The 26,376-nt window shown below is 43.6% G+C and overlaps 1 protein-coding gene across 2 annotated transcripts in view; it reads right to left on the reverse strand.

Annotated features, from left to right (window-relative positions):
• Positions 1-26,376, reverse strand: part of tox3 (TOX high mobility group box family member 3) — a 38,406-nt gene that overhangs the window by 4,855 nt on the left and 7,175 nt on the right. For both annotated transcript variants that reach the window (XM_028956539.1, XM_028956540.1), the window contains exons 2-3: positions 12,188-12,253; positions 5,746-5,997 (exon numbers count right to left, since the gene is read on the reverse strand). In XM_028956539.1, the coding sequence (XP_028812372.1) occupies positions 5,746-5,997; positions 12,188-12,253 (318 nt within the window). The remainder of the gene's footprint in view (positions 1-5,745; positions 5,998-12,187; positions 12,254-26,376) is intronic.

Below are 26,376 nucleotides of genomic sequence, written 5' to 3' on the forward strand. Positions count from 1 at the left end.
CTACATATCTGATGTAAATTTAACTGTTTTGTTTACTTCTTGAATGGATATTTTAGGCCCATTCAGATGCTGCATCGTTTAATGGGCATTTACATTTTTTTTAAATGGAGATGCATTTGCAGTCTGTGCGCAATGCGCATGCATCTTTTTTTCAGCAACAGAGAGTAAAAATCAGGTGGCACCAGTTGAAAACATTTAAACACACAGAATCTGTTGTGACCCATGACTCACTGCGTATTTGGAAGCATTTTTTTTTTTCTCAATATAACTACTGAGAAAACAATGCAATTTGTATTATAGCCCGCTCTAGTCTTGTTTCATGTTTAATCAAAATGTAATGCATTGCAAGTAATGCACTGCAAAAAATGGATTCAATTGATTGACATCTCTTTACAGTTTACTTATAAACTTACAATTGCCTTGCATATTTTGTAAGCCTGTGGCATAATAAAATAATGCACAACTGAGAATATTCTTTTTGTAGAAACTGACTTGTGATCTGCACTGGTTATTCTACAGAGCAAAGCGAAAAAAAATCTATTCCAGTTTCTAACAGCAAGTCTCATCATATATACAGTGTATATAGCAAAACCTCAGCAGGGAGAAATTAGACATTTTCTCCTTCTCCATCTTGACTCTAATGTCATGATAAACCGTTTTGGTGTGGAAAAGCTCTTTGCGGAGAAGTGTTTGCATTGATTGAGAGGGAAATTACAGGGCCTGTCACTCCGGCGCAGCTCAGACCAATCAGGAGGGCTGAGGCACCAACAAAGAATTGCAAAAAATAACCCAATAAAAAAAAAAAAAAAAAAGGGGGGGGGGGGGGGATTTGTTCTCCCTCAGCACGTCCATCTGGTATTCACCAGCACAAACTCAATCTCTCCCAATGTCAACACATCATAAAGCCACGCACCTGGCAATATTGAAAAGACCTCATGAACTCCCTTCCTTGAAAAAAAAAAAGAAAAAGAAAAAGAAAACAATATTTCCAACACCCTTCCCAGACAAAACATATTGGATTTGCAGCCTTTTCTTTTGCCCTTACATGCCGAATATATGACTTATCGTGGGTGCAATCTGCAAAGGCAAATATGATTTCAATGTTTCAGCAAGTGGCAATGGAAGAGTCCCGCAAACAGACAGCAATCTCTGCGACGACACATTCCGTATCAATGACTTTGATTAAAGCGCGTGGAATCCATTACCCGTGAGTGACTGAGATTGACTTCTCTCCACTTCTGAAACGCTATGCTTGATTTGATAGTCTCATCATCATTCCCATTACAGAGAGCACGAGAGAGCTCTCACACGGGGCTCGGCTCGTCGCGAGCATCAAAGATGCACACACTGTGCTCATTAGCACTGGCCATCTGTATAATACCACTTCTGCACATTCCCAGCGGTGCCATTCCGCTAAGAGCAATGACACATTGTGCAAATTAAGTAAAATGTAGTTTTCTCCCCCCTGTAGAAAAAAAAAGCTGTCTACATAATCTCTTTGGTTGGTTTTTCAAACGAGCTACGCTGATGGCTTTCTGAGGCACTGTGGCTCGCTCTTGGTTTTTTAATTATCTTAAATGGGGCTGCTTGTTTTATGGAGTCCATCCGATGACAGGCCACATAGCATGACAGAATTAGAAAAGGACTTTGCAAAATTGCCATTAGAATTAATATTGTGATAATAATGGCTCCAAAACCAATGCTGAATGAAAAAAATAATACATAAAATGAAAACATTAGTCTTAACCAAAGTGCATGCAGACGTTGAAGGTCTAGTGGGGACCGGGACGTCATCCTCAGCCACGGTGTCTGGCGGTAAAAGATCTGTTTATTTATGTCCCCCCGTCTGCTTTCCATTTGCATTTTGATTGGAACATCGGAGTCGGAGCAAACATCTAAATAGATGGTTTGATAGTTGTCATAAATCTGTAAGTAAGCCCTTATCGCCAGTCTAAAGAGGCCAGATGTGGCCGACCCAAACACACCTCCCTCCACACCTCTGTCCTCTCGTTTTCTGTTTAAGTATTCTGTGGTGTCTTCTTTGCCTCCATGGAAAACACTTCCTGGGCTTTATGATGGAAATGTAGGCACTGATACACTACATACAGTACGCGCCCCTTAAAAGGTTTAGAAGCGAGCAGAGCTACACAACAAACCCTGTCACCCTGACACACTGGCATGTTTGATAGATGACTGCTTGTCTCAACTTCAAATACTCTCCTCCACCCGATATCAAAAAGCTGCCGAGGGAAGCAATAAACCCTCAACAATAGGCAGGTCCTCTCCACAACGTGCCGGCTCATAAACATAACAGCTGGAATAAAAATGTAATATTACTCACTCCAAAAAAAATGGAGGGGGGGGTTGGGATAAAAATCTAAAAGGTGATGTCAATGAAAAAGGGCCCCGGGTCTGTTCTTAAAGATATCGGAGGGGAAATTTAGGCGCTGGTGGGGAATTTATTAAAGGCACCACTGTGTGAGCTGTAACAGGCTGAAAAGAATGTTAACAAGTTCAATTTCCATTCAATCAGCGACAGGCCTCTTGGAAATGTTCTATTGCAGCAGAGAGGTAAAATCATCTATATGGTAATTATAAGGATGAATCCCCCCAGTAGCTTTCGCCAGCATGAAAGGTCAGTCCTATTAAAGATAGTTTATCAGTCCCCTGCACATATTTCTTTAGTGTGCTTTTAAACTAGAACAGCATTTTATTATTTTTTTCCCCCCTTCTGTGCCATTTACTGCTACCTGTTAAACTCGTTACATAAGCCAAATAAGGAGGAATAGAATTTTCAATGCTGGCAAAGGCCATAATAGCATGAAGATATTTTTTTTCCCCCTTCTCTCCTCCTCTCATGCTCACACCTCACATTTCCTGCTACATATAAACATACTGTACCGTAACTCCCCATTTCTCCAATTCTGCTCTCTCCACACCTTCCTCGACCTGACCATGTGGGTAGCAACCACCCACAACCCCCACCCCCTTTTATCCGCTTCTGCCTCACCGGCTTGCACCGCCCCTCCCCCCAGCCTCTCCCGGTGCACTGTGGGTATTTAAAACTTGTTCAACATGATTTCATTTCATTTCGAGCACTGCCTGAGAAAACTAAATTACAGAATCAATCACACAGAAGGTCAGGCTGAGACTTCATTACACGTATTGCATGCCTGCATGAATATCTCTCATTTCTGACTGACCCAATATGTCACAATAGCTGTCTGATAGAACGACAGAGAGAGAGAGAGAGAGAGAGAGAGAGAGAGAAACTCAGAGGAGGGGTTGGAGGTGGTTGTGGTGCTGGGGATCCACTTTCTGAAATTGATGTACAACTGAAGTCAGTGCTACTCATCTTGGAAGGGAGATAACAGAGGTGTAAAAAAAAAAAAAAAAAACATGGTTTCTGCAATGCTGCTCATATTTTCCATTTTATTCCAGGTACAGCAGCCCGTGACCTGTCACTTTTGTGCCACTTACAGGCAACCTGGAAGAAAATAAGAGTGCACGGCATATAATCCGACAAACAATAATAGACCATTAGCCAATGAGCGGCCACCGGCACACAAAAGCGCGATGTAATGGGATTTTCGCGAAGACAGCTACAAAGCGGTGACAGCGCTGGCTCCGTGGCTCTGTTATGATGACAATCACCGCATGTCAACAATCACCCTGCGAGCCAAGAGACTTGCGCTCCCCGCCACCGGCGTACTCCAAGATCTAATCGGAGACTTTAAACAACGTGTAATGTTCATGTTTGGTTTCTGCTCATGGCTCCGTGTTCCATGTGCCATATGTTCCATGATCCAGCTTTTTTTTTTTCCATCACTAATCCCAGTCTCTGCACAAAGAAGGGGGGAGACATGTTGCGAGTGAATCAGTGCCATGTTTTCTCTGTGTACCGCGGTACGAGCAGCATGACAGAGAATCAATCTGCAGCGATCCTGGCAGTGTTACCAACAATAGCGATGGGGCGCAAGCGAAAAGCGAATCAAGGAAGCAGAGGAGCTCACGCTGGGTGACAAAAATGAGAGTCAGGAGCTTGTTAGGGCGGCAGATTAAATAAATAATGACTTCAGATTCGGGGGCTTGCCAGACGTCTCTACAGCTGAGAAGTGTATTTTACTTTGTAGAGCCACAGCATCTGTGGCCAATTTGTGAGACATACGCAGGGCATTAGGGGAAAGGAATTAGCGAATCACTTGGCAATGCAGCTACACAGAGAGCAAATGAAAGAAAGAAAGAACAAAAAGGCCAGGTACACTCTTTTTCTCTATAACATAATAGGTTTGTAGCAGAGATCGAATTACATATGGAATTGCAAACATTTGCAATCTCCACCAACACCAGAGGCCTTTTGTAAAAAAAAAAAAAAAACTCGAAATATCTCAAAACATTGCATTATTATGGAGCTATTTGCAAGATGTGATACTGGAGATTTCACAAAAAATAAAAAGTGGAACAGTGCACCGGGTGTATTACTTACCCCATCCTTGTCCTTGCCTTTTTCCGTTTACAGCTAAGCCAATAACAAAAAATCAATAGGATTGTTCACCCATTGTCTCTCGGTTTAATACTTTTGGGGATCAATCCCATTTGCTCATGAAATGAATAAAACGGGAAAAAAAGAGCAATTCCAAAGCACAATGTGCGATGGCTGATAAAGTGTGTGCCGCACAGCTGCCACAATGCCACAAGGCAAAGAGCAAAGAGTCCACATTCGGCCCAGACTTTTAATAGAGTCCCCACACAATCAGAGTCATGAGCCATGCAAATGGAGTTAAAGGAGGAATAATGTTTGAGGAATCAAATCTAATCCTCCACCAAGTTGTGAGAACAGTCAGGACTGTAATTGTGTCAAGGTTTCCGTTTATTCCAGATGTAGAAAGCTTAACTGACCATGAAATGAAAATTCTTTAGGCAAAAGGCTTCCGGGACAGATATTTTAAAAGCTGCAATTATTTTACATGCTAGCAGCATGGAAGAACAAAAAAAAAAAAGTCTATAAAACCTAATAGTGCTTATCCCATAATGGAATGTAAATAAATATCCATAATATGAGTGCAAGTTACCATATGTTAGCGGACAATTCTGAGACCTGTTTAAATACGATTAAATTTGTGCACACTGTTCATTTCAGTGTATTCAATGTCAGTGTCCAGGCAAAAATTAACTTCAAGCAGCATGTATTTTATTTTTTTATTTTTTGGACAGTTCTTCTATTCCTGTAATAGTGCTTTTAATGCAGCTAGTCAGGCTGTGACATTTTCCTCTTTTCTCTTCGATGCATTTATGAGTCTGTGGCATTTAGGGAAGCTTTCTCCTTTTAAATCAATAACCGTAAAATTTCTATATCATACGACATTATCGTTACGACGTAAGTGATTACTTGGCATGCGGGTCACTGCTATGAAAGGTTACATCGGAAATGCCTTCATGAAGTCGGAGGATGGGGTTGTAATGGTAGGAACAGTACTGGGTACTGGCGGGGGGGATGTGTTGTAGGTATTATTCCGCTGCCTGGACAATACTGTGTAAATGCAGTCAGCGGGCTGAAAAAACAGTGGCATAACGCTTGGTGTGACTGCAGATACAAGCCATGTATCTGGAAGCAGCACAAACAACGCACGGGGATAGAAAGTGCACGGCTCGCAACCCCACAGCAAAAATTTTACACGTGTTGATTTTTTTTTTTGCTTTTTAATTTTTACAAGCTGTAATTTTAAAGCATGGGAATTAGCTCACCACAGGCAAGCTGCTGTTGATAGAGCCCACTTCTTGGTCCATCAGGTTGCGGGAGATGGTGATGGAGGGCAGGTCCAGGCTCTGAGGAGGGAACTGGGGAGTGAACGGTCCTCTGTGCTGGGTTGGAGGTTCGGGCAAACTGGGGAAGGACGAGTCTCCTTCTGACAGACCCAGGCTGGGCTCTGTCTCTGGAGGAGGGGTGATAGGGGGGATCTCGAACTCCTCATCTCCAAGGCTGGGGGTGTGGAATGTCTATGGGGACAGAAGAAAAGGGGCAAAAAATCACAAATGAGATTATTCATAGCACAGACGTCTGGGGTTGATCCTGTGACGACCCACACCTTTCTTCATCAGGATTATCACAGACTGAAGAAGCCGCTGCTTGACTCTTCAACAAAAATGTCCTTTTTGAATAAGGACATTGAAAAAAAAAATTTCTAAACTCTCAAATATCAGCTCAACATCACAAGAGAAGGGAAATATGATAAAAGTCTTTAATCTGAGAGTTGGAAGATGCCGTGCGGAGAAAATGCACATGCACGGGTTTAAAGAACGTTTTCCCCGATTATTACTCTTAGCCAGAAGTGTTTCTCTTTGTTCCCCTCGCTTGCACCCTTAAATCTGCTCATCAAACACGCTAATCCCTATGCTGTCGAATTAAAGCTTTCGGTCACACTTAATTTACTTATTTAGCTGCTATGAGATGGGGACCGCTCACCTACTCTCGTCTTGTCTCCAACTGCAAAATTCCACGAGACTCCACGAGCAACAGCAACCAGACAATGACGAACAAGAATCATAATTATAATAAAAGTAATAATCACCATGCATTGCTTTTTTTCTTATCTGGAGTATTAGGCACATCACTGAGTGTTATAGGTGTAGAAGCACAAGACTTGCTTATACCTCCTCCAGAGTGTGGCATGAACACATCCTTTGTCCCACGGGTCAGTGTTAGACCACCATTAATCCACATATCTCTTCACCAGAGGAGCCCGAGGGCTGAATCATCTCTCTCTTTCTCTCACTAGCATAAGCTAGGAAATATGGATGAAGCAGAAGAGGCAAAATGCCAGTGTGGCTCTTGATTAGAGTGTATTAATATTCCCATTGCTTGCTTTAGCACAGAGACACTTGAAACTAATTCATTGCCTACTCAGAGCTGCCTCCCTGACGAGGCCTGATGAATTCCAACAGTGGCGGCAGCTAATACGGACATATTTTTTTTTTATTATTTCTAATCTCTTCTAACTTTTTTTATGGTTCCCCCTACCAGTGTTTAACTTTTTTACTGTTGAGGCCCAGTTTCTGCTGGAGCTGTGGATTGTTCATCGCCACTCCACCCGTGGGCCCTCAGGTCGCGGGATAAATTAGCAGCACTTGAAACAGAAACCATCCGCTCTTGACTTTAGAACCGTTTTCTACCCATTAAACTGCCGGCTCCCAAAACCATCTTTTTCCCTCACACCACAACAGCTTTCAGCAACTTGCTAAGACATAGAGCTCTTTGGGCACAAACCAAAACACACACAGCATCTCATGGAGGTGGCCCGAGGCCGATCGGCACCGAGTGTCACTCTCTCAATATAAACAAAAATCACATTCATTCGTTTAACTCTGTAACCTTTTTCAAGAAATTGGACCTGCTATGGAAGCATGTTCCCTGTCATCTACAAACGGAGTAATAAGAAGAGTGGAACATTAGCCTGGCTCAGAAGATCCAGTACATCATGCAGCGGTACCAAGGTGATCTGAGGTGAGCCCCTTCCACTTCAAATCAGAGCATAACAAACGTGGCTGTGACCTTTTCCACAAAGCCCTGCCCCCAAAAGAACAGAGCAGTCCGACGGGTTTATGGCAGGAGGGTCGGTTGGAGGAAGAAGGCCAGAAGAGAGTGGAGAAGACAGGGAAGCGCGATCGCTATCAGGAACAGTTGCAGTTGTACCTCCCCTCCCGCTGTTAACGATGATACAAATTAACATCTGCACAGGGAACGTAAATTGAGACGTGAAGTCAGGGCTCGTCTGGGATATGGAAAGTGTCAGCTGTCAGCGCTGGTCTCCTCCACTGGGATGAGGTGCCAGACCGGGATCGCCTGGTGCTGCCGAGGCGGGTCTGCAGAACTTGCCCTGCCTGGTGTCACTTCATATAAAGTCTGAACCAGGAACAGCTTGGGTGAGGGGGTAGGCTGAGTGGAAAAGGGGAGATTCTGATCCCAGATTAAGAGATGCACCATCTTCTTTCATTCACGTCAGCAACTTGATTAGCCTCTTGAATTATTTGGAAAGCTTCGGTGCGATCAAGTACCAGACCAGATGTTGGATCTTGGAGCAAATCACAGTGAAACCACCACAAAGTGTACTGGCAAAGCAGAATAACTAGACTGGAGGGATTGACACCATTCTTCCAAAAGATATTCCCTCACTTGGTGTTTTGGTGTCACTCAAAAATGTTCCACAGATGTTCAATTGGGATTAAGTTAATAAGGTTACTGAAGCTCATTTTTCAAGCACTCAGTGAAGCTTGCGTCAAGGGGATATCATCATCATACCTTCCATGGCAAGTTTTCCCCAAAAAACAAGTCTGTTTTTTCTAAAAATGTACACTGTTTTGAAGGTTTGGACCTTTTGTTTATGAGCCTTGGAAACTCATCATTTAACATAGTCAGGTTTAGAGAAAAGTAATCGAGCAGTTAACCTTGGCTACTTCCCATAAAGCAGCCTAGTTTATCTGTTAAGCCTTCGGCATATTATGCGGTGCAACATGGATCTATTAAAGGTCCCCTGACATGTTTTTTTTGCTTTTATTTCGGTCTTATTGGTCCCCTAATACTGTATATGAAGTCTTTTTCCAAAATTCAGCCTTGGTGCAGAATTACAGCGACTTTGAGCCAGTCTCACAATAAGGGACATGTAGTTGCCAGTACATATAGTTTCGGTGTCTGTAGCTTTAAATGCTAATGAGGAGGAGAGAGGTGGGATGAGGAGGAGAGCGGCCTATAGAAGTTGGGGGGGGTGTTGACTTCATCAAGACCATTCACAAACCACAATGTTCTGCCGCAGACAGGAAGTGATTTCCAGACTAAAATTATTTCCATTTTGATGACATAAGGGGACAAATTCCAGAACCGGCCGTCTGAGCTGCCGCTCTCTTAATGGTGAGGCAGAATGGCCAAAGCACTCTTTACAGCTATTGCCATTTCTAGCCACGAACAAATATTAATACAGTATTAATTAACTCATATTAATATTAAAAAATCATACAAAGTTAAATTTTTATGTCAGGGGACCTTTAAGCTTGGTTAAGACATCTTTTGATACACAGGCTACAATGCAAGAATGAATAGAGGAACAAAAGATAATCAGGACCTAATAATGAATTGGAAATCATCCTATTTTATGTGTGTGTGTGTGTGTGTGTGTGTGTGTGTGTGTAAAAGAGGTGGCAGAGAGAAAGGGAATATGAACTCCACAAGCATTTCTTCTTTGCTGCTATTCTAATGTACCTCCATCACGTCATTTTGCTTCTGTTTTATTTGGATTTTGAGCATATTCATGTTTCATTTTTACTGGATATGCAGTAGGTCATAGAGATGGTCACCCTAGAAGACTGCAGGCTATCTTTGGCTGCAAGGGTGTGATAACAGTTGTCTTTGAACATTTTTGTACTATTGTTTAGGACCAACAACAAAAGATATAGCCACAATGCTTTCAGGATTGTCATCTTTCATCTGGAATGGCCCAAAACAATGCAGTGTATCCCGGCTTAAGACAGTGAAAAATAAACGATTGATGTCTTAACCTGTTGTCTGTGTCAATTACAGGCCAGTAAATCAGTGTTTTGGTCATATGATTCTTTTCCACCGTACAGCAAGATATTGCATTAAACCCAGAACACAAATATCTCTTTCCACTCTATCAAAAGAAAGTGCTGTAAAAGATTTTGAAGCAATACCTTCAGTTTCACAATAAAACTTCGTAATCCAATTCAACAATGCAATAACTGAACTTGTTAGAAGGAGCACCATGCAATTACAGTATATAATGGGCACCAAGATCAATAGCCAAGATATTGAGGCTAAGCTTCTAATCTCGGTGAGTGGAACGCGACTCTGCTCAAATGACAACATCATGGGGTCCAGGAATCAAAATACTGCAAATCGGTGCCATCGCAAATCCATTTCAACATATTTATAACTGGTTACACGTGTCTAATTTGATTGCGTGAGACAAGCGATACTCGCGGAACTCAATCTCCGTGTATCATTTTCCTCTCTGAGAGCTGTCAGCAGCCAGCCTCTTCAGCTCAATGTACACTTAGGCAGGAAGGCCAAGGTCATCTTATCGGCTAGTCCGAGTGCGTAAGACAGCGATATATGATACACATAAACTAAACATCCAAACATTCCATCTAATGCTAAAGCATTTCGCTTTATTCTCTGCCCTATTCTGAAAAAAAAAAAAAAGCAACGAGTAAACAAATGATTCTGCCACTTGATGCCTACCGTTAATGGTCCGTTGCCAGTGGATTTAAAATTAGACAAAGGTGTATGTTCTCTGATGTCTTTTAAAGGGGAAACAATGACTACATCAACACAGTTCTTTTTTCTCTTGCTTTTTTTAGAATGCAGTCGCCGCCAGACCTGCTCGTTTATCACAGTGTCAGATATATTTTGGCTGGGCGCGAGTAGAGAGGCTTTCCCTCTGTCCGCTGCACCCACAGCCTCAGGCTGACACATTAAGCAGATTAATACAGCGTTGCAGCAGAGAGAAAACTCATTTCTTTGTAAAATTACAGGAGTATGAGTGGAATTCTTTAACATCACTTCGGCTCAGGTTACAATACTTCACACTCACTTTCATCCTCTGACTTTCATTTGGGAAAAAAAAACCCTGTGCACCGCTGTTGCACTTATAATATTTCAAAATGTGTGCTACAGTGCAATGCCATCTGCACCATGGCAGTGGAAACAGTTGTTCCTTTTGATAAAATGCAAATGAGAGGGGGGCCTACTCCATGGAACTCTACCAACCCCCCACCCTGACACAAGGGGCCCTCACAGCTGGGCCTGCATGGTATCTGAACAGGCCGGGCTGGCTCGCCCTCAGCACCATCCTCTCTATAATGGCCTGGATCTCCAAGATGCAGCCAGTTGAAGCTAATATGGGTAAAATTCCCCCGTCAGGTTCGGCTTCACGGGAGCCATGGGCCTGTCCACTTGAGATTTGCATTGGAAATGCTTTGGAAGAGGAAGGGAAATTTGACGTGTGCTCCACACTCTGGCAGGTTTCTCCGCGTTGGTTCCAGGCCACTAAAGGGCTTGAATTAAACCCATTCGATGGCACCTTCGAAGATCATCTTTTTTAAAGGGTACCATACGGGCCAGGCCACCCGAAGCAGAGATGAGATGGAATGATGAAGGCCTGTGTTTCTGTCGCAATTCCAGCCTCAATGACAGAGCAGAGGCAGAGGCCGATGGGGAGCAAACAAGTCTATTTTGAACACAGTTGGATCATAATTCATTCCAACCTCAGGAGGACATGACCTCAGGGAGGGCGAGAGAGAGAATCCTTGTTCCATTTTATCTTACATGTATCTAAGCAGTTATTTACAGAACACATTTATTATTCAGAATCATCACTAATGAGGCGAGATGGCATTTGACGTGTCACTGCTGGCGAAAAATGAAAAAGATTTGACTTTCTTTTTTTTTTTTTGCTAAAAAAGCAAATGGCACTTGCATCTGCTTAGGTTCCTTGATCATCTGCTCCAAAAAAAAAAAAGGCTTGAAAACAGGTGTTTACAGAGGAACCTTCTAGGACATCACCTTGGCTTGTCGTATGCTGTCAAGATAAATGTTTCACACCGCTTTTCAAAATCCATGACATTACTGCAGAGAAAGTGAACATGAACTGAAGATAATACTCTCCTAACATTCCGTGTAGCTTTATGTGACAACTCTGAGTGAGTATTGTGTAAAACAAAAAAGCGCAGGCTCGCGCGGAATAACGGCGTAGCGCAATGCTAAATAGCTAATACCTAGCTTAGCATGAAGCTCACAGAGATGCATCCAATGACTCAGCTTTTTATTTTCTTTCTGTTTCTATTTTTGTTTTTACATATGAAAATAATATGAAATATACAAGTTTTTTTTTTCTTTTTTCGTTCCTGTGACACGGTGACATGTCATCATGTTAGAAAGGAGAGCAGATGGCGGAGCATGGCGATGGGCCTTATGTCTCGCCGACAAAGGGCCGCTGCTGACATTCCTCCTGTCTGCATTTCTATACACCCACACTGCTAGCATCGCTCCATGTCCTGCTGTCTGCCCGAGGTTTCTTGACCCCATCAAATGCGGGCCCCTGATTCAGGTTCCAAACAAAACGTACAGAGCAGCATCGGCGACGTGGACAAATTACACGAAAAATAAGAAGATACTCACGTCACTACCCGCGAGCAGAGCGCCGTTGGCCTCTGCCATGTTCATGTAGTTGTTGTTGTTCCCGAACTGCAAGAGAAAACAGAGCAGATGTTAGAACCTCCAGTCTATGCAACCACGTTTACACGTTGGCTTCACCCCTGGCTCTGCTCACGCGAGAAAGCGCCACCGCATTACTCTATTGTCACCAAAAGAGACGGATGAGAGCAGCGGCCAATTCACTGCAAGGTAATGAGAATCTAGGCCTGCTATTCATGCCTTATGGGATGGCAATTAAGGATGGGTTTGCATCACAATGCAAAGTATCATGATGCAGCGGCAGGTTATTAACTTCAAGTAACCCAAGGGGACGATGTGGCCGAGGAACAAAACCACGATGGGGGGAGTGTCACTGGATCACAGGCTGTTTTGGCTTTGGCACAAGTGGGGTTAAAAACGAGCTTGAGCGAGTAGTAGAGGAAAAGCATGATCTTCTCGGGATAGAACCCCTAACCACCGGCCTCTACCTCCACACACTTTTTTTTTTTTTTTGGTAAACCCACACACAACCCTGCTGGCAGAATGGCAGCCACTTCCTTTCTTCTGAGACACAAATGCACTGACAGGTAAGAACAATGGGACACAGAATGAAGAATTATGGTCCAGCAGCTGGGCCCTGGAGCACAATGCCCCTCTCTGTGACCGAGGAACATAAACGGCAGGACGGAGGGGAGAGTGGAAGGAGAATGTTGGCATTTTGCATCTCCATTTTTTTTTTTTCTTCCATTTGAAGACACTCCTTCAAATTTCCAAGTCCTACTAAACTAATCTCCTATTGTGTATTTATTACAAAGTAAAGACATTATGGATGCAAAAGCAACATGCGTTTGAAAAAAAAATCTCTTATCTTTCCTGGGTCCAAACAATAGCAGAAACAAATTAAGATCAGAGCAGAATGAGAAGTGCATTAATTTTATTTTTTTCCCACCCCTTTGTTTTTTTTTTCCTCTCTTCTCCTTTTCTTCTGAGTGGTTAGTATGCGAATGTAATTACCGAAGGAACTGCGACTAATCAACTGCGAATGGTATCCATTAATTAGTCTATGCCCTGGAGAGAGAGAGAGAGAGAGAGAGAGAGAGAGAATGAGCGGCGGAATTGGTGGCGGTGTTAACAGCGTAACGCTACGACGGGCAACAGCCACAAGCCCGCTGCCAGCTGGCAGAGCAGGTGGTTACACCGGCCCCTTTACCTGGACTCATAACCCCCCCCCCCACCCCGAAACCGGGACAGAGCTCCGAGCTGGGGCCTACCTACGCCTCACAGGGCAGATAACCTCAGCAGAGCAACATCTGTCTGCTGGAGAGCCTGTATCCCGACACACACACACACCAACCCCTGTGGCACCTCAGCGACGCTCGGCCGTTCGCTCTGTGAAGTAGCTGGGTAGTAATTAACCTTACGGGGAAGGGGGGGTGCTTATCTGTCGAGTGCTATCCCTTCTCCCACCCCTTTTTTTTTTCTTTGTAGATTGCAAATTGGAGTCTGTGAGATGTCCCTCGCTCTTTAAACACAGGGAAGGTTGAGCCGATGTTCCACATCATCTCCGTCCTCCCTCTGTGTTCCTCTGGATGTGAATAAGACTTTAGACTGGTAAACAAAAATAGCTGTCAAACCCTCTCTCTCTCTCTCTCTCTCTCTCTCTAGGTACGGTTCCACTAACACATACATTCAAAACCCTTAACTTCAACACTACATATTTTTTATATACGCACATGATGTGGTATGTCATGCATATTTTGGAAAAACTGCATTTACAGGTCACACGACTTACATTTACATTTATGGCATTTGGCAGATGCCCTTATCCAGAGCGACTTACCATTAATGAAGTAATCAGTTCTGGTTCGCTAAGACTCAAACCATGAATTCAAACATTTTATTTCACTCTGTTTTATTTTTTCTTGCATAAGTCAGACTATAAGAAAGTTACAAGCTAGTCAAAGTATTCTCTAAAGAGGAAGGTCTTAAGCTGCCATTTGAAATATGACTGTGCTGTTCTGACCTCGAGAGGAAGTTCATTCCACCACCGAGGGCCCGAGACAGAGAAGAGTCTATATGAGGGTCTTCCTCGTACCTCCAGCGGTGGAGGGACCAGTCGAGCAGTACGGGAGGCTCGGAGAACCTGAGGCGCAGTGCAAGGTATGAATGCGCGGCTCTGAGGTAGGCTGGTGCTACCCCATAAATAACTTCCCTGAATAAATGGTGTGATGTGTCTGGACAGAGGCGATAATACATTTTTCTCGTATTATGCGCAATATCACTTTGGTTTTGCAACCACTGTCTCCGAGCCTCGAGGCCCTGAATTCTGAATTCTTCATTTTGTTCCGAATGATAACATCAACACATTTTGTAGAGAACACATGAAAGAGGAGCAGGGTCCCGCCGCCGGGCTCTGGGCTTTTGTTCATTAACACTGACCAACATCCAGCCCTCCACAATCCAATTACCTGCCGTGTTCAGCCTGGCCTCATGTTCCTAGCACATGGCAGTCCTCGCTCTCATGAATATTAACTGATCTCCATCAGGGAACAAATGCTTACAATATCAAACACCCAGCTACAAAGAGGGGGCAGCTGGGAGCTAGCTGGGGGGGTCAAGGGTGGCCCGTACCAATCGCCAATCGTAGCCTTAGTCAACTTTTTTTGCTAAAGCTCCCGCTGCTTTATTATTTTTTTTTTTACTGACATCAACCTTGATCAGCAGCTAAGCCATGACACAAGATGAGGACCAAAAAAAAAAACTGTCTTGATTGGAAAGGGACACCAACAGGAAAAGTGCCCGTCTGTGGTTATTTTCAGTTCATTTCTGAACGGTTTGTGCTCACGATTGGCCCATCTGAGCCAAACGCCAAATGAAATTAAGTGTGATTGGAAGGTCTGTGCAGCTGACGGCAGTGGCTGCTCTAAAATGGGTCAGCGCAGACAATGAGCTCTCTGTAATTAAAAAGATGAGATGAGCCGGGATATCGCTGCTGCCGCCTCGTTAGCGAGGGGGGGGGGGGGGGGGGGGGGGGTAGAAACGGAATAAAACAAGCACACTGAAATCAGGCCTGGGCGGGTCTGTTGCGGGGTTGGGGTCTGATCTCTAACTCAGCATTAGCGTTGGCATCATAGGTGCAGCAGCCATGCAGGCCTTACTGACACAGTGCATTAGCTCAGCATGCATGCCTGGGAAAATGAGTGGTGCCCTCTCTCTCTCTCTCTCTCTCTCTCTCCTGGTGAGGAATCAGGTAGAAGATAACAGGCTCAGAGTGCTGAGCAGAGCGCTTTTAAATAGGACAGGAGGCTTTTATGTTCGGAGATGCTCCGTGGACGGGGAGGTGCGTGCACCGCTGGCCAACATGCGCCCTCGTACCTGCTGCAGGAAGCAAGACCAGGAAATTCGATTGTGGAGAAACGCCTACTGCGCATGAGCATTTTCCAGGCTAAATGATAAAATTATGTGGAAAAAAGTAATCTTGCTTTCATTCTGGGGCTCCTTTCATCTCGGGAGTGTGTATGCACTCCGTTAACCTCTCTGTTTGGCTGATGAGAGCCATGGAGACGTCGGTTCAAAAACAAAGCGCGTTTCAGCTCGTGCCTCAGTGTTGTGAAAACCATTTGAAAATCAAAAGGCCTATTGGCCAGACTTCGGCTTTGATTTAGGTTCAGGTCACGCAAAAATGTGCTTAAAAAAAAAAAAAGAAGAAAACCATTCTGGGGGTATAAACAGAGAATATTTTCTCAGATTTTCTCCCAGAAACAGTTTTTATGATAGCTACAAAGGATGGCTGTTTCCTTATAAAACAATTGCACACATTCAATTAAAGCAAAAAAAAATTGGGAGTGAAATGTTGTAGAACATCATTTCATGATTATAAATATTACATAAATGTATTGGTTCTCAATCAAGGTTGTCACATGCACCATTACTACCAATAAAACAACATGTTCATCATTATCTGCTAAATGTACTGATACTGACGTTGACCTATTTTGATACTGATTCTGAAAGCTCTACCTCACATTTGGAAATCTGAAATTTGATATTAACTGATTTTAAACTGATTTTGTTCATTGTGATAACATTTTGACTACATCCCCAGGCCTAGATCCAAATACGTGTATTTATATGATAACAATAAAAAAAACAATGCATTCTCAATGCAGTTATGTTTCAATTATAATATACAACATTAAGATTCAGTGATGTAGTAAAGCTATGAAGGCCAGAAGAATCTCATCATGAGAATAAGTCGTGTAGTGACAGCACTAGCTCGCATGAGGCAGATGGGTCAGAATCATTTTGTATGTCATACTCCAGTTCATGATTGATGCTGGTTTCGTTTCAATATTTATACTTCAACCAGACAGGACCTCATAACCATAACACAAGCATATTATTATGAGAATGGGCCCGAAGGGAAATAAGCCGCATGGCAGCTATTATAACATACAAAATTATTTCAACCTTAGGGCGCAAACAATATTACACAAGTGTGACCCCAGCACACCCTTGAATATGAGGGAGAGGCCAGACTGATAGTATCAGTAAACATCGGATGGACACGTTAAGCCTGCATACCCGTTAACACACTAATAGGACGGAATGCAATATGTGCAAAAAATATTAAAAAGCATTCATTTTTTCTCATATTTGACCGGTTATTAAAAGAAAGACAACATTTCATCTCAGAAGAGACATGCACATAATACTCTGGCCATCATAAATCAGTCTTATCTGACAATAATTATGTAGGACTTATGCCAAACTGGATTTATGCCAGACAGGGATTTGTTGACCTGGAAATAGTGAACAATAAGGGCCAGTTCAGCTTGTCCGTGTACTAAAGAAAATTGCACATTTACGCAACATGTTTTATACTCACATTGCCAACTAACACCAACTGAGTTAACACAAGTTAATACACTGACCACAGAACATGCCGCGTTCAGCACTGAGATAAAGCTTTAAAGGCTTTAAACATCAGAAGGAAAGTAATGCATGAAAGATGGCCTGCTGTACTGCACAGTGAAAATGCTCTTTATATAATAATAACACACATCTTGCACACTTTCAGTGCTTTTGAGGCCCCTTTTTTAAAGCCTAAAAGCCTGATTGTGCACTAAAACACATTTTATACTGTAGACATGACATCTTGTGGTTCAAATCCAAATATAAAATTAGGTAATTCAATACACTGACAACATATCAACATGTTGAGATATAAACGTTCACATAGGCAGCACTTGTGATAGGAGTTATTTATTATCACATCATAGTTATTTTATAGTAATTTATAACTGTCACTACTTTAGTAATTCATCAGGGGCATTGTCCCATTGGTAAATTCACAATAAAACAAATATCGCATATTGATAATGCCGTGCAATGCTATATGACGCAAGCTGGCCAGCAGTAACACTAAATAAAGAATTCTTTTGAAGTCTAACATTTAGTTAAACACAGTTACGCGGTGGCAGTTCATACGCATGGCGGACATGCTGCTACAGGCGCCTGACACTGCAGTCGGGATCGCTCATGGCTGCTGACAAGCCACACTACAGCGGAGCCCGGGACCCACGGCGCTCTGGTTTTACGTGCTCTCCGCTCCTTCCTCCAAGAATAAGCAGCAGAGGTCTGCGATGTCAACCAGAAGCAGCCCACAGCGTTGTGCCGCTCACTCGTCCGTTCGCTCAGATATATGGCATAAAGTCTAAGTTGTCGTCGGATGAAATGGATGAAACTACAAATAGCCCGCCCCGTTGCAGCATGGGTAAATGCCAGCTCGGAGGGAGCTATCTTTCAATTCCTTGGGCACTTCTCACCAAATGTATGCTCATTTACAACCCAATTTGCTGTAAACTCCTGACAGCTGCCCCGGTGCTATCACAGGAGCTATTGAAACCCAGAACACACACACACACACACACACACAGTATGATAGTCAATTTGTAAACAGGCTCTGTAGCACAGCATGTTCGCACAGCCGGCTACGAAGCTGTGTTCTGATCTGCAGACACAATCGATTGGTAAAAATTCAGTTTAAAGCTAAAATCATTACACCCCAGCACCCCTCACTCACTTCCCAAAACCTCGGAGCGCTAGTCTCGGGACCGCTGAGACCGGCACGAAAGTGCAGAACTCTTTCTTTCTCTCCCTCGCTATCGTTCTCATTCAAACTGTCCAAGGCGAATGATTAAAACTCTTCAGCAGGACAGAAACCTGGAATCATTCGGCACAGCTCCTGATTGTCTTCACTTTTTAAACGCACTGGTGCTGCATTGTGTCGGGGGAGCCTGCTGTTGGGGGGGGGGGGGGGGGGGGGGGGGGGGTATTCAGAACCATTACAGTTACAGCCTTTAAAAAGGCTGAAAAATGCAACCCTCTGCCTTTCACAACGCGAAGAACGCCATTGACGTGCTCACATGTTGCCCTGCAATTCTCACCACTCACACCGACTCCTAACACCATCAGATTTAGCAGAATAGCTGTGAAATAGCAAAAAAATAAAGAAATTGTATCAAATGCTCCCTTTTCACCACACCCACAAAATGAGTTTTGGGGTGAGGGATTGCAGTAAGGATGGTGCAATAACAGATAATCATATTATAACAAAATTCATAAAAATCTTGCATAGCAACACTGTGTAAGACAACATATATTTCAAACGTGAATGTGCAAAAAAGAAAAAAAAAGAGTTAAAAAAGGATTGGATGTCTTCAGCAGAGCTTTCCGTACTCATGGTCAAAAAGCATACTGCACATTGGAAACCAAAAAAAAGTAACGTCACAATACAGCACTAATAATAATAATCATACTGGCCAGCATGCAGCCATGCTGTTACACTGTCATATACCTCTGTGTGATGAAGACTTTGAAGTAGGCGTACGGAGCCAGATGCTGAAAATCTGCACAATACCTACAACCACAGGCATGATTTTGGGCGACCAAACGGCTGATCTGTTGCAAATGTCTAATTGGCCCGGCTTTCTTGCATGTCCACAGCATCTTGTCTACTACTGTAGATTAACGACAAAACTTCCCCCGCTTTGCCCCTAAAACCGTCCAAAGGATGGAGTCACGGCTGTGCTCCTCAGAGCAAATCCTGAGAGAAAGCCCAGGCTGATTGGAGTTTCATCTTTGATCTGGCTGGGTACAAAGCCATTGGAACTCTGCCACAAAGGGGCTTAGTCATAAGAGAAGGCTTCAGAAACATGGAGTAGTGGAGTTCCCACAATGGCAAAAGGCACGGGCCTTCTTGTCCTCTAGGAAAATGATGTTCAAATTATAATTCAACAGCATACGAATCAATGTGAATGCAAATTAGGACATCTTTATATATCCTAATTATATAGGATATCTTTACATCTTAATACATCCTAAGGGTTAGAGTTATATATCTCTTTATATATCCTAATGTATATATATATATATATATATATATATATATAAATAACAAAAATAACAGCATAATAGACTCATTTCAGATTTTGTTTCAAAGTAGTTAGATCACTTTTGGGACATGATCTTTGACCCTTGTCTGGGAACTGACCCAGGAAATGATGTGACCCTCTAGGACAACACAACAGGTTTTTTTCATGCAGTAATGAGTTACATAAACATGCAAAAAGAAATGCAAGCAACATTTTGATTGATTTCTTCTGTGTCCAGTGCTCTAATGGCTGTACCTCATCTTTGCCTAGATAAGATATTTCGCATGCTAGATATTTCTGCTTGCTAGTTGCCATGTTTGACCATACGTGTATGACTTGATTTAGCCCGCAATCAGGGATTTCAGTGACCTGTGCTTTGACCTGTGCTTTATAGTATTTCTTCATCCAAAGAAAATATAGACAAATACCTTCACAATGAATACTTTATATAATATTACATATTTACATATACTATTTTACTCCACATGGAAAATTAATTCAATTACGGCTGATTACGTGTTACCTCCTGGCCTGCTAAATGGGATCTGTTTCCTCTACTTGTTGGCAGGTCAGCGCTCCCTTTCCATGCATTTTCAGTTTGATAAGCGCATACAGCTCGAGCGGTTGTCCAGCCTCTGTAAATCTGAGCAACGCAAAATGCTGAGCGTTGACTCGTATATCAGTCTATTACACACTACAGGGCTGACTGTATTAAACAAATGGATGTGCCTACAGCTGGAGAGGAACGGCAGAAGAAGGGAGCAGAGGTTATTGTCTAATTTAAATCCTGGCTCCCTTCCCAGAGCCGCGCCACATTCCAATCTGCGCCTGTGTTACATGGCGCTACTGACAGAGGTCCTGCTGCAAACACTGCTGGGCCGCTCTCCAGAAATGTGTCTGGAAACTGCCGATCAACAGGTCGCCGGAGATTAACAGGACGACCGGAGCAAATTAGCTTAAATTATTCTAATGCATGTATGAGGGGTGTTTTCTTTAGGCTCCAACACACAACCCGACGTGTTTTTCCTTTCGTTTTTTTGAAGTACGTACGGAGGAAGTGGCATGGGCATGAGCACACGTGTCATTTATGCAAGGCAGCTTTTCCAAATGCAGGGACAGCTGTGGGTACAAAAAAAAAAAAAGCAGAAGCAGACAGCTTCTGATCTCTTACCTAAACATTACAGATAATTAACTATTCCAAGCATCCAATCTCTGGCAATTACCTACCATTCATCAGCCTGACTGGCATTCTCGAACAACAGGACATAGGGAACACCAGAATAGACTTACCTCTTTCTAACAGATGCTGTGCGTGAGTGTGTGTGTGTTGCTTTTTTTTGACAAGAACAATCATTGGTAAGTGCACTGCTTTTGCCGTTTTTTTTTTTTTACTATTTACACCCAAAATGTCGTTTGAAACATTTTACATTTCAAAAGAAGGTGAAGATTATGATACCAATGTTGAATAATTACAATAACTCATCTCCCTCATTCATTCCCCATCATTACAGTGACATTCAGAGAGCTGGGGAACAAAGGCGTACTGAGGATTTATTCAGATATGCTGAAAAATTATTCCATTCCTCCTATGTAGGGTGACAGTGCTGAGATCAAAGGCACCTGGGAAAAAAAGAAGAGTCTTTAGAATTACTGGACTTGGGCCATGTTTCTTTTGAGGAAAAGAAAATCTCATCTTAGAGACCAAAGCATTGAAAATAAACTATAAAGAAAGGACATTTCTCCGTTTTTTTTTTTTTGTTTGTTTGTTTTTTTTTGTCCTGCCATTTTTAAATGGTGAAAATATCAAAACCGCTAACCGGGCCGAAACGCATCCAAATGTGGATTTCTCCGAGAAAAACAAATAGCTGAGCACACAAGTATGTGCCAATCACATTAAATCATGAAGCCAGTTCCTCAATTACACATTAGAACCGCAAACCAGGACATGAATATTTCACCAACTTTCCCACTTAAACGTCACAGATGCAGTAAAAATGTCCCCCTGCCAAACACTTCTGGAGCCCATAAAATCTTGTTTGCTTTATCTGCACCCTGCATAGAAATGGGTTTGACAGCATGAAAGGATAATCTATATTAAAAGGAAATGGGTGTATACGCCCTTTGTCATATCTGTCCTTCACTGGTATATAAAACGTATACGAAACTCACACACACACACACCTTTGGACCACCGCAAGCGGCACAGACAGTGCCTCAGTAGACATTTATCCCATTTTTAAGGGGAAAGAACAAGAAAAAAGGTCACTGACATGCTGTATTTAAGCCATGACCTCTATTTTAGGGCAAATGGGAACCAAGCTGTGAGTTACTGCACCACAATAAATGAGAGGGTGCCACGCCGTCCACCACCACGCGTTCTACAACCCGGGCTCATGTAAGCGCCATTCCCTCCATTCGTCTTCATTAGGTCCACGTTTGACCTGCATCTTCACATCTCCGTCACGGTAAGGGTCTGCTGGGGGGCGGGTGTTTATCCTTTAGCACCGTTAGGCCAGATCTCCTCGGAGCTTTAGCAAGGGTTAGACAATCAACCACGAAGAGTGGCATGTCAGTCTGGAAACGGGCCGGAACCGCGTGGAGTGATGGCGCGCGTCAGAAGACCGCTTCAATGAAATCCTGCAACGGCAATTTACTTTGAGACAAAGCGCTGGATCCGACGGACACGTACGTGGAATTAAACTCCACCCAAAAGAAGAAGAAGAAGAAAAAAAAAACTGAAGCAATTAACCCCGGCAAATTGACTGTCAGCTCTCCACTTTTTTTTTTTTTTTTTTCAATCAAGCGAATTGTCCGCCATGGTTCCCGCTAGCATAAATATCATGAAGCAGGTGTAGGCAACAGCGCGAAAACCGCATCTTTAAAATAAATATATAAAACACAGCATCTGGACGTTCTTCCTCGGCAGCCCGCGTGACTGACTGGCTGTAGGATAGGCCGCCCTTGGATGTGTCTCCGGCACGCCATAATTGAGCGGCTTCTTATTTCGCCCCTGTTTTCTGCTGATAACTACAAGTGTCTCCTTTAATGTATTATTCTTTTTTATGGGCTCCCGTACGAGAGCCGCTCGCTAACGAGTGGAGGGAAAAGAGAAGGTTTTCAAGAATTTCATCACCACTACAGGCCATCCCCATTGAAATGACTTTATCCGAATCTTGCCCGCAGCCCCCGACTCGCTCCCTGTCGAGGGGCCCGACGCGCCAGCGGTCACTGCTGGTCTGTCAGGAATGGCAAGTACATGCGTGGCACGTCAGCCAGTCCACGGGCTATTTCTCCACCGGTTCTCCGGCTCGGCCATCACCCCGTCAACTCGTTTCTGTGATCATTCAGTCATTTGGACGGGGACGTGGACACGGAGCCCACTAGTCCAGGCCTAATTGAAGAGGTCATTAACATCAGACCCCGGAAATGACCCTAAAAACAGGGATAATGTTGGTCTTCACTAGCGAACGGGTTCTAACAGATCAGAGGTTTAATTCTGGGTTTTAGTTGCATTGAATATTCATGTCTGAAATAAAAATACACCACCATTAGCTGGCCTGTGTAAAGAAAAACAGTATAAATGGCGTCGTGGGCCACGTAATCCCACACGTGTCGGTCTGAAGTGAATATTCTGGCCCTCGTCGGGGTGGGAGTTCACGCCAGTAATAGCAGTAGTAGCTAAACTGAAACCACCAAAAGTCAACACCGAATGGCCCCTTTTCAGATTGAAACTCTGAATGGGGGGGAGAAAAAAAAATGTTCCCACGTTCCAAAACATACAGCCGACGCTCCGGGGCACGAAGCGAAATTGTTATTCATCGTCTGCTCACCTACACATACAAAGAGAGCCTTCTAGATTTTAATTAAGTACTGTGCTTTTCTCCCAGGGGGTCCAGATTGGCAAATAAAGAACCATTGATTTCGCGTATTGCTTTGTTGTTCCTGCTGGAGGCTTCGGTTAACACGATGGGGTCTTATATTGTAAAAATGTGGATGAGGAAATGTGGTCATATTTGTTAATTAACTAATAACATTTCGGTTAAAGAACGAGAGCGGAAGGGGGCTTATATAGATCACTTCCCCCCAGCAAGACTCAGGCGAGCCGGCTTTCAAAAATCGCTAGCGGTAATCACACGAAGCTGATGGGCTTTTAAAGCGCTAATTAGCCCTCAATCCGACTGGACCGCGACATCACCCCGAACACCGTCCCGCGGCCGGCCCACGCTCCTGGTGAAGCGCAGCAGACCCCATCATCTGCCCGAGTAAACAAGTTAAACCAAATTATGAACCGGGCAAAAAAAAAAAAAGCAGGGGGAGCATATGCTCGTTTAATACGATAATGTCTGCTCTACTAACCGCGAAAACCACGTCTCTGGACCTAACAGATACGCTTGCGAAATAAAGACAGCGACGCTCTGCGAGTCGCTATAGCTTTCGATTGGCCGGAATGACCTGTCATTCATGTGGCTTATGAAATCATCCAGTTTATAGAGAACAACTCAACATTGTACCGAACTTAATTATTATATTTTGATAAACTTGCTAAAAATGTGGGCAAATATTTTTATGAAGTATGGATAATAAGAGGTGCATGAGCTTCGAACGTTCTATGGAGAGAAGATACTAAACTCCATCAAAGCAGAGCATAAGCGAACAAACTGTAACCGTAAGTGCTGGTCAAGTCCCATTTTTGTTCTCATCCTTCTTTGCTCCCAGACACAACACCACAAAAAGTAAAGAGTCGTGCCCTGTAATCTTTATACATGTGGCTTAACTTTATTCTCCAAGAGCTTTTTTATGTCTTTTTCTTGCAGAACCTATATAATTTAGCTTTTTGTCTTTTTTTTTGTGATTTATTCTTTAGGTTATTTTGTTCGGTCAATAGTGCTTCTGGTCTTACTTGCACAAACCTCGCAGAGGTTGCTGTGCCTGAGGTTGGAGCCCGTGCACCATGCCTGAGTAAACAGGGCTGTTTAATCCCTCTGTGATTTAACATCTGGGCCAAGGAAACAGGAGGGGATGAGTGTGTTCATGAGGGTGGTTTATTAGGTAGCTCTTGCAGTGTAATGGCTCTGAAACAATACCCCATTGAGCTGCAGGGGCCTTGGAAATACCACAGAGCACATGATCCGAGCTACTGTCCAAGGATTACAGATGGGCTGCTGTTCGCGACGGTGACCTCCGCGGCGGCAGACGGGCGCTTCGGAGCACAACTCCAGAGGGGCGAGGCCCGGGCGCACCGCTGACCCTTCCTCGAACGAAGCGAACGCTGTCGGGGTAGGCTTTGGCCCCGGAATGAATCACGTATATCAAACATATTGTCACCTCAAATTGGCCAAAACCACGGCCTGAGAGCACATACCCATCATCCCCAGCCAAAACACAGCAGCAGCGGTGCAAGTGTTCCTGAAAAGCACCGAGGTGCTGAGGGTTCGCTCCGATTAGCTCGCGTGACTTGTGAAGGTCAGCACAGCCCTGGCCACAAGCTTCCATGAAAGCAGGCAGCGTGTCATCATGTTCAGTGTTTCATTATGGACAGTTAACCTTGGATAAATCTGAACTAATGCTTTAATCAGCTGCCTGTGATATCTTCGAAAAAAGATATCGCTTCCCTGAAAAAGGGGAAGAAGAAAAGAAGGGAGCTCCGCATGTTACAGGGACGCGGAGAATGAAAAATGGTGGCTTATTGTCAACTGGCAGTGAAACTAGATCAGTTTTATAGTAAAGGAAATCTAAGCACTTGTCACTGGCCGTCTCTGGAGGAATGCCCTATAAAAGCCAACCCGTTCCACTCCTCATCTCCCCGTCTCCGCAAAGCGGGCGCGTGCCAGGCTGGATCCTTCAAGGGAGAGATGCAAATAGGGCGCAGAGTCGGCGAAGACCAGTTTGGAAACAGTGGCCGGACTCTTGCGTTGCACTTTTTGCTGTAGTCTCTCATCAGAAGAGTTTGAAACGAAGTGGAATAAAAGACGGGGCGCAGGCGACTGTGGGGTGACTTTGGGGGTCTCCTCCCTCAACATCAATACAACAGTTAAGAGCCCAGATGGAAGCCAGCTGCAGAGAGGCTCTAATTGGACCTTTATTAGGACGTCCTAAACGCAACGTTCAATTACGGCCGGAGGAAAAGGGCGGAATTGCTTCTCTTTTTTTTTTTTTTTTTTTTTTTTTTTTGGGGGGGGGGGGGGGGTTAAAGATGCTTCTGAGGCCAATAAAAAAAAAATCACATTAGGAATGAAGCAATCACTGTACCATTTTTGGGAGCCGCCTGCAAAGAGACCACTCTCCAGTTTTAATATGCGTATGAAATGAATATCAGCGCTGAGCCAGCTGTGAGAGGAACCATATGTGAGGTGGATCAGGGAGAATGAATCTGGTTCTCTATTTTCCCCCCACTGCGCATTGGCACGTTTTGAATTAATGTTTTGAAAAAAAATGAATAGACATGTCCAAATGTAATGCATGGAGGCAAAATGGGTAAAGAAAACATAATCTTGCGACACTTTTATGCCTTAATAATCAGGTTCTTAATTATAATTGACCAGTTTATTAAAGTGCACTAATAAGAAAAAAGGCTTCGTAAGAAAAAAGGCTTGGCTTGACAGGCCCGTACCTGACCCGTACGCAGGTCAGGTGATTATTTGCTCTGGATGGTTCTGCCAGGCATGATTTTGCAGCTTGGCCTGCCCATGTGACCAAGGGCCTGAAGAATAGATCCGCAGCCTGTTTACCTTCAGGCAG

Source organism: Denticeps clupeoides, chromosome 16 (assembly GCF_900700375.1).
Source record: "Denticeps clupeoides chromosome 16, fDenClu1.1, whole genome shotgun sequence".
In the NCBI taxonomy this organism is placed as follows: Eukaryota; Metazoa; Chordata; class Actinopteri; order Clupeiformes; family Denticipitidae; genus Denticeps; species Denticeps clupeoides.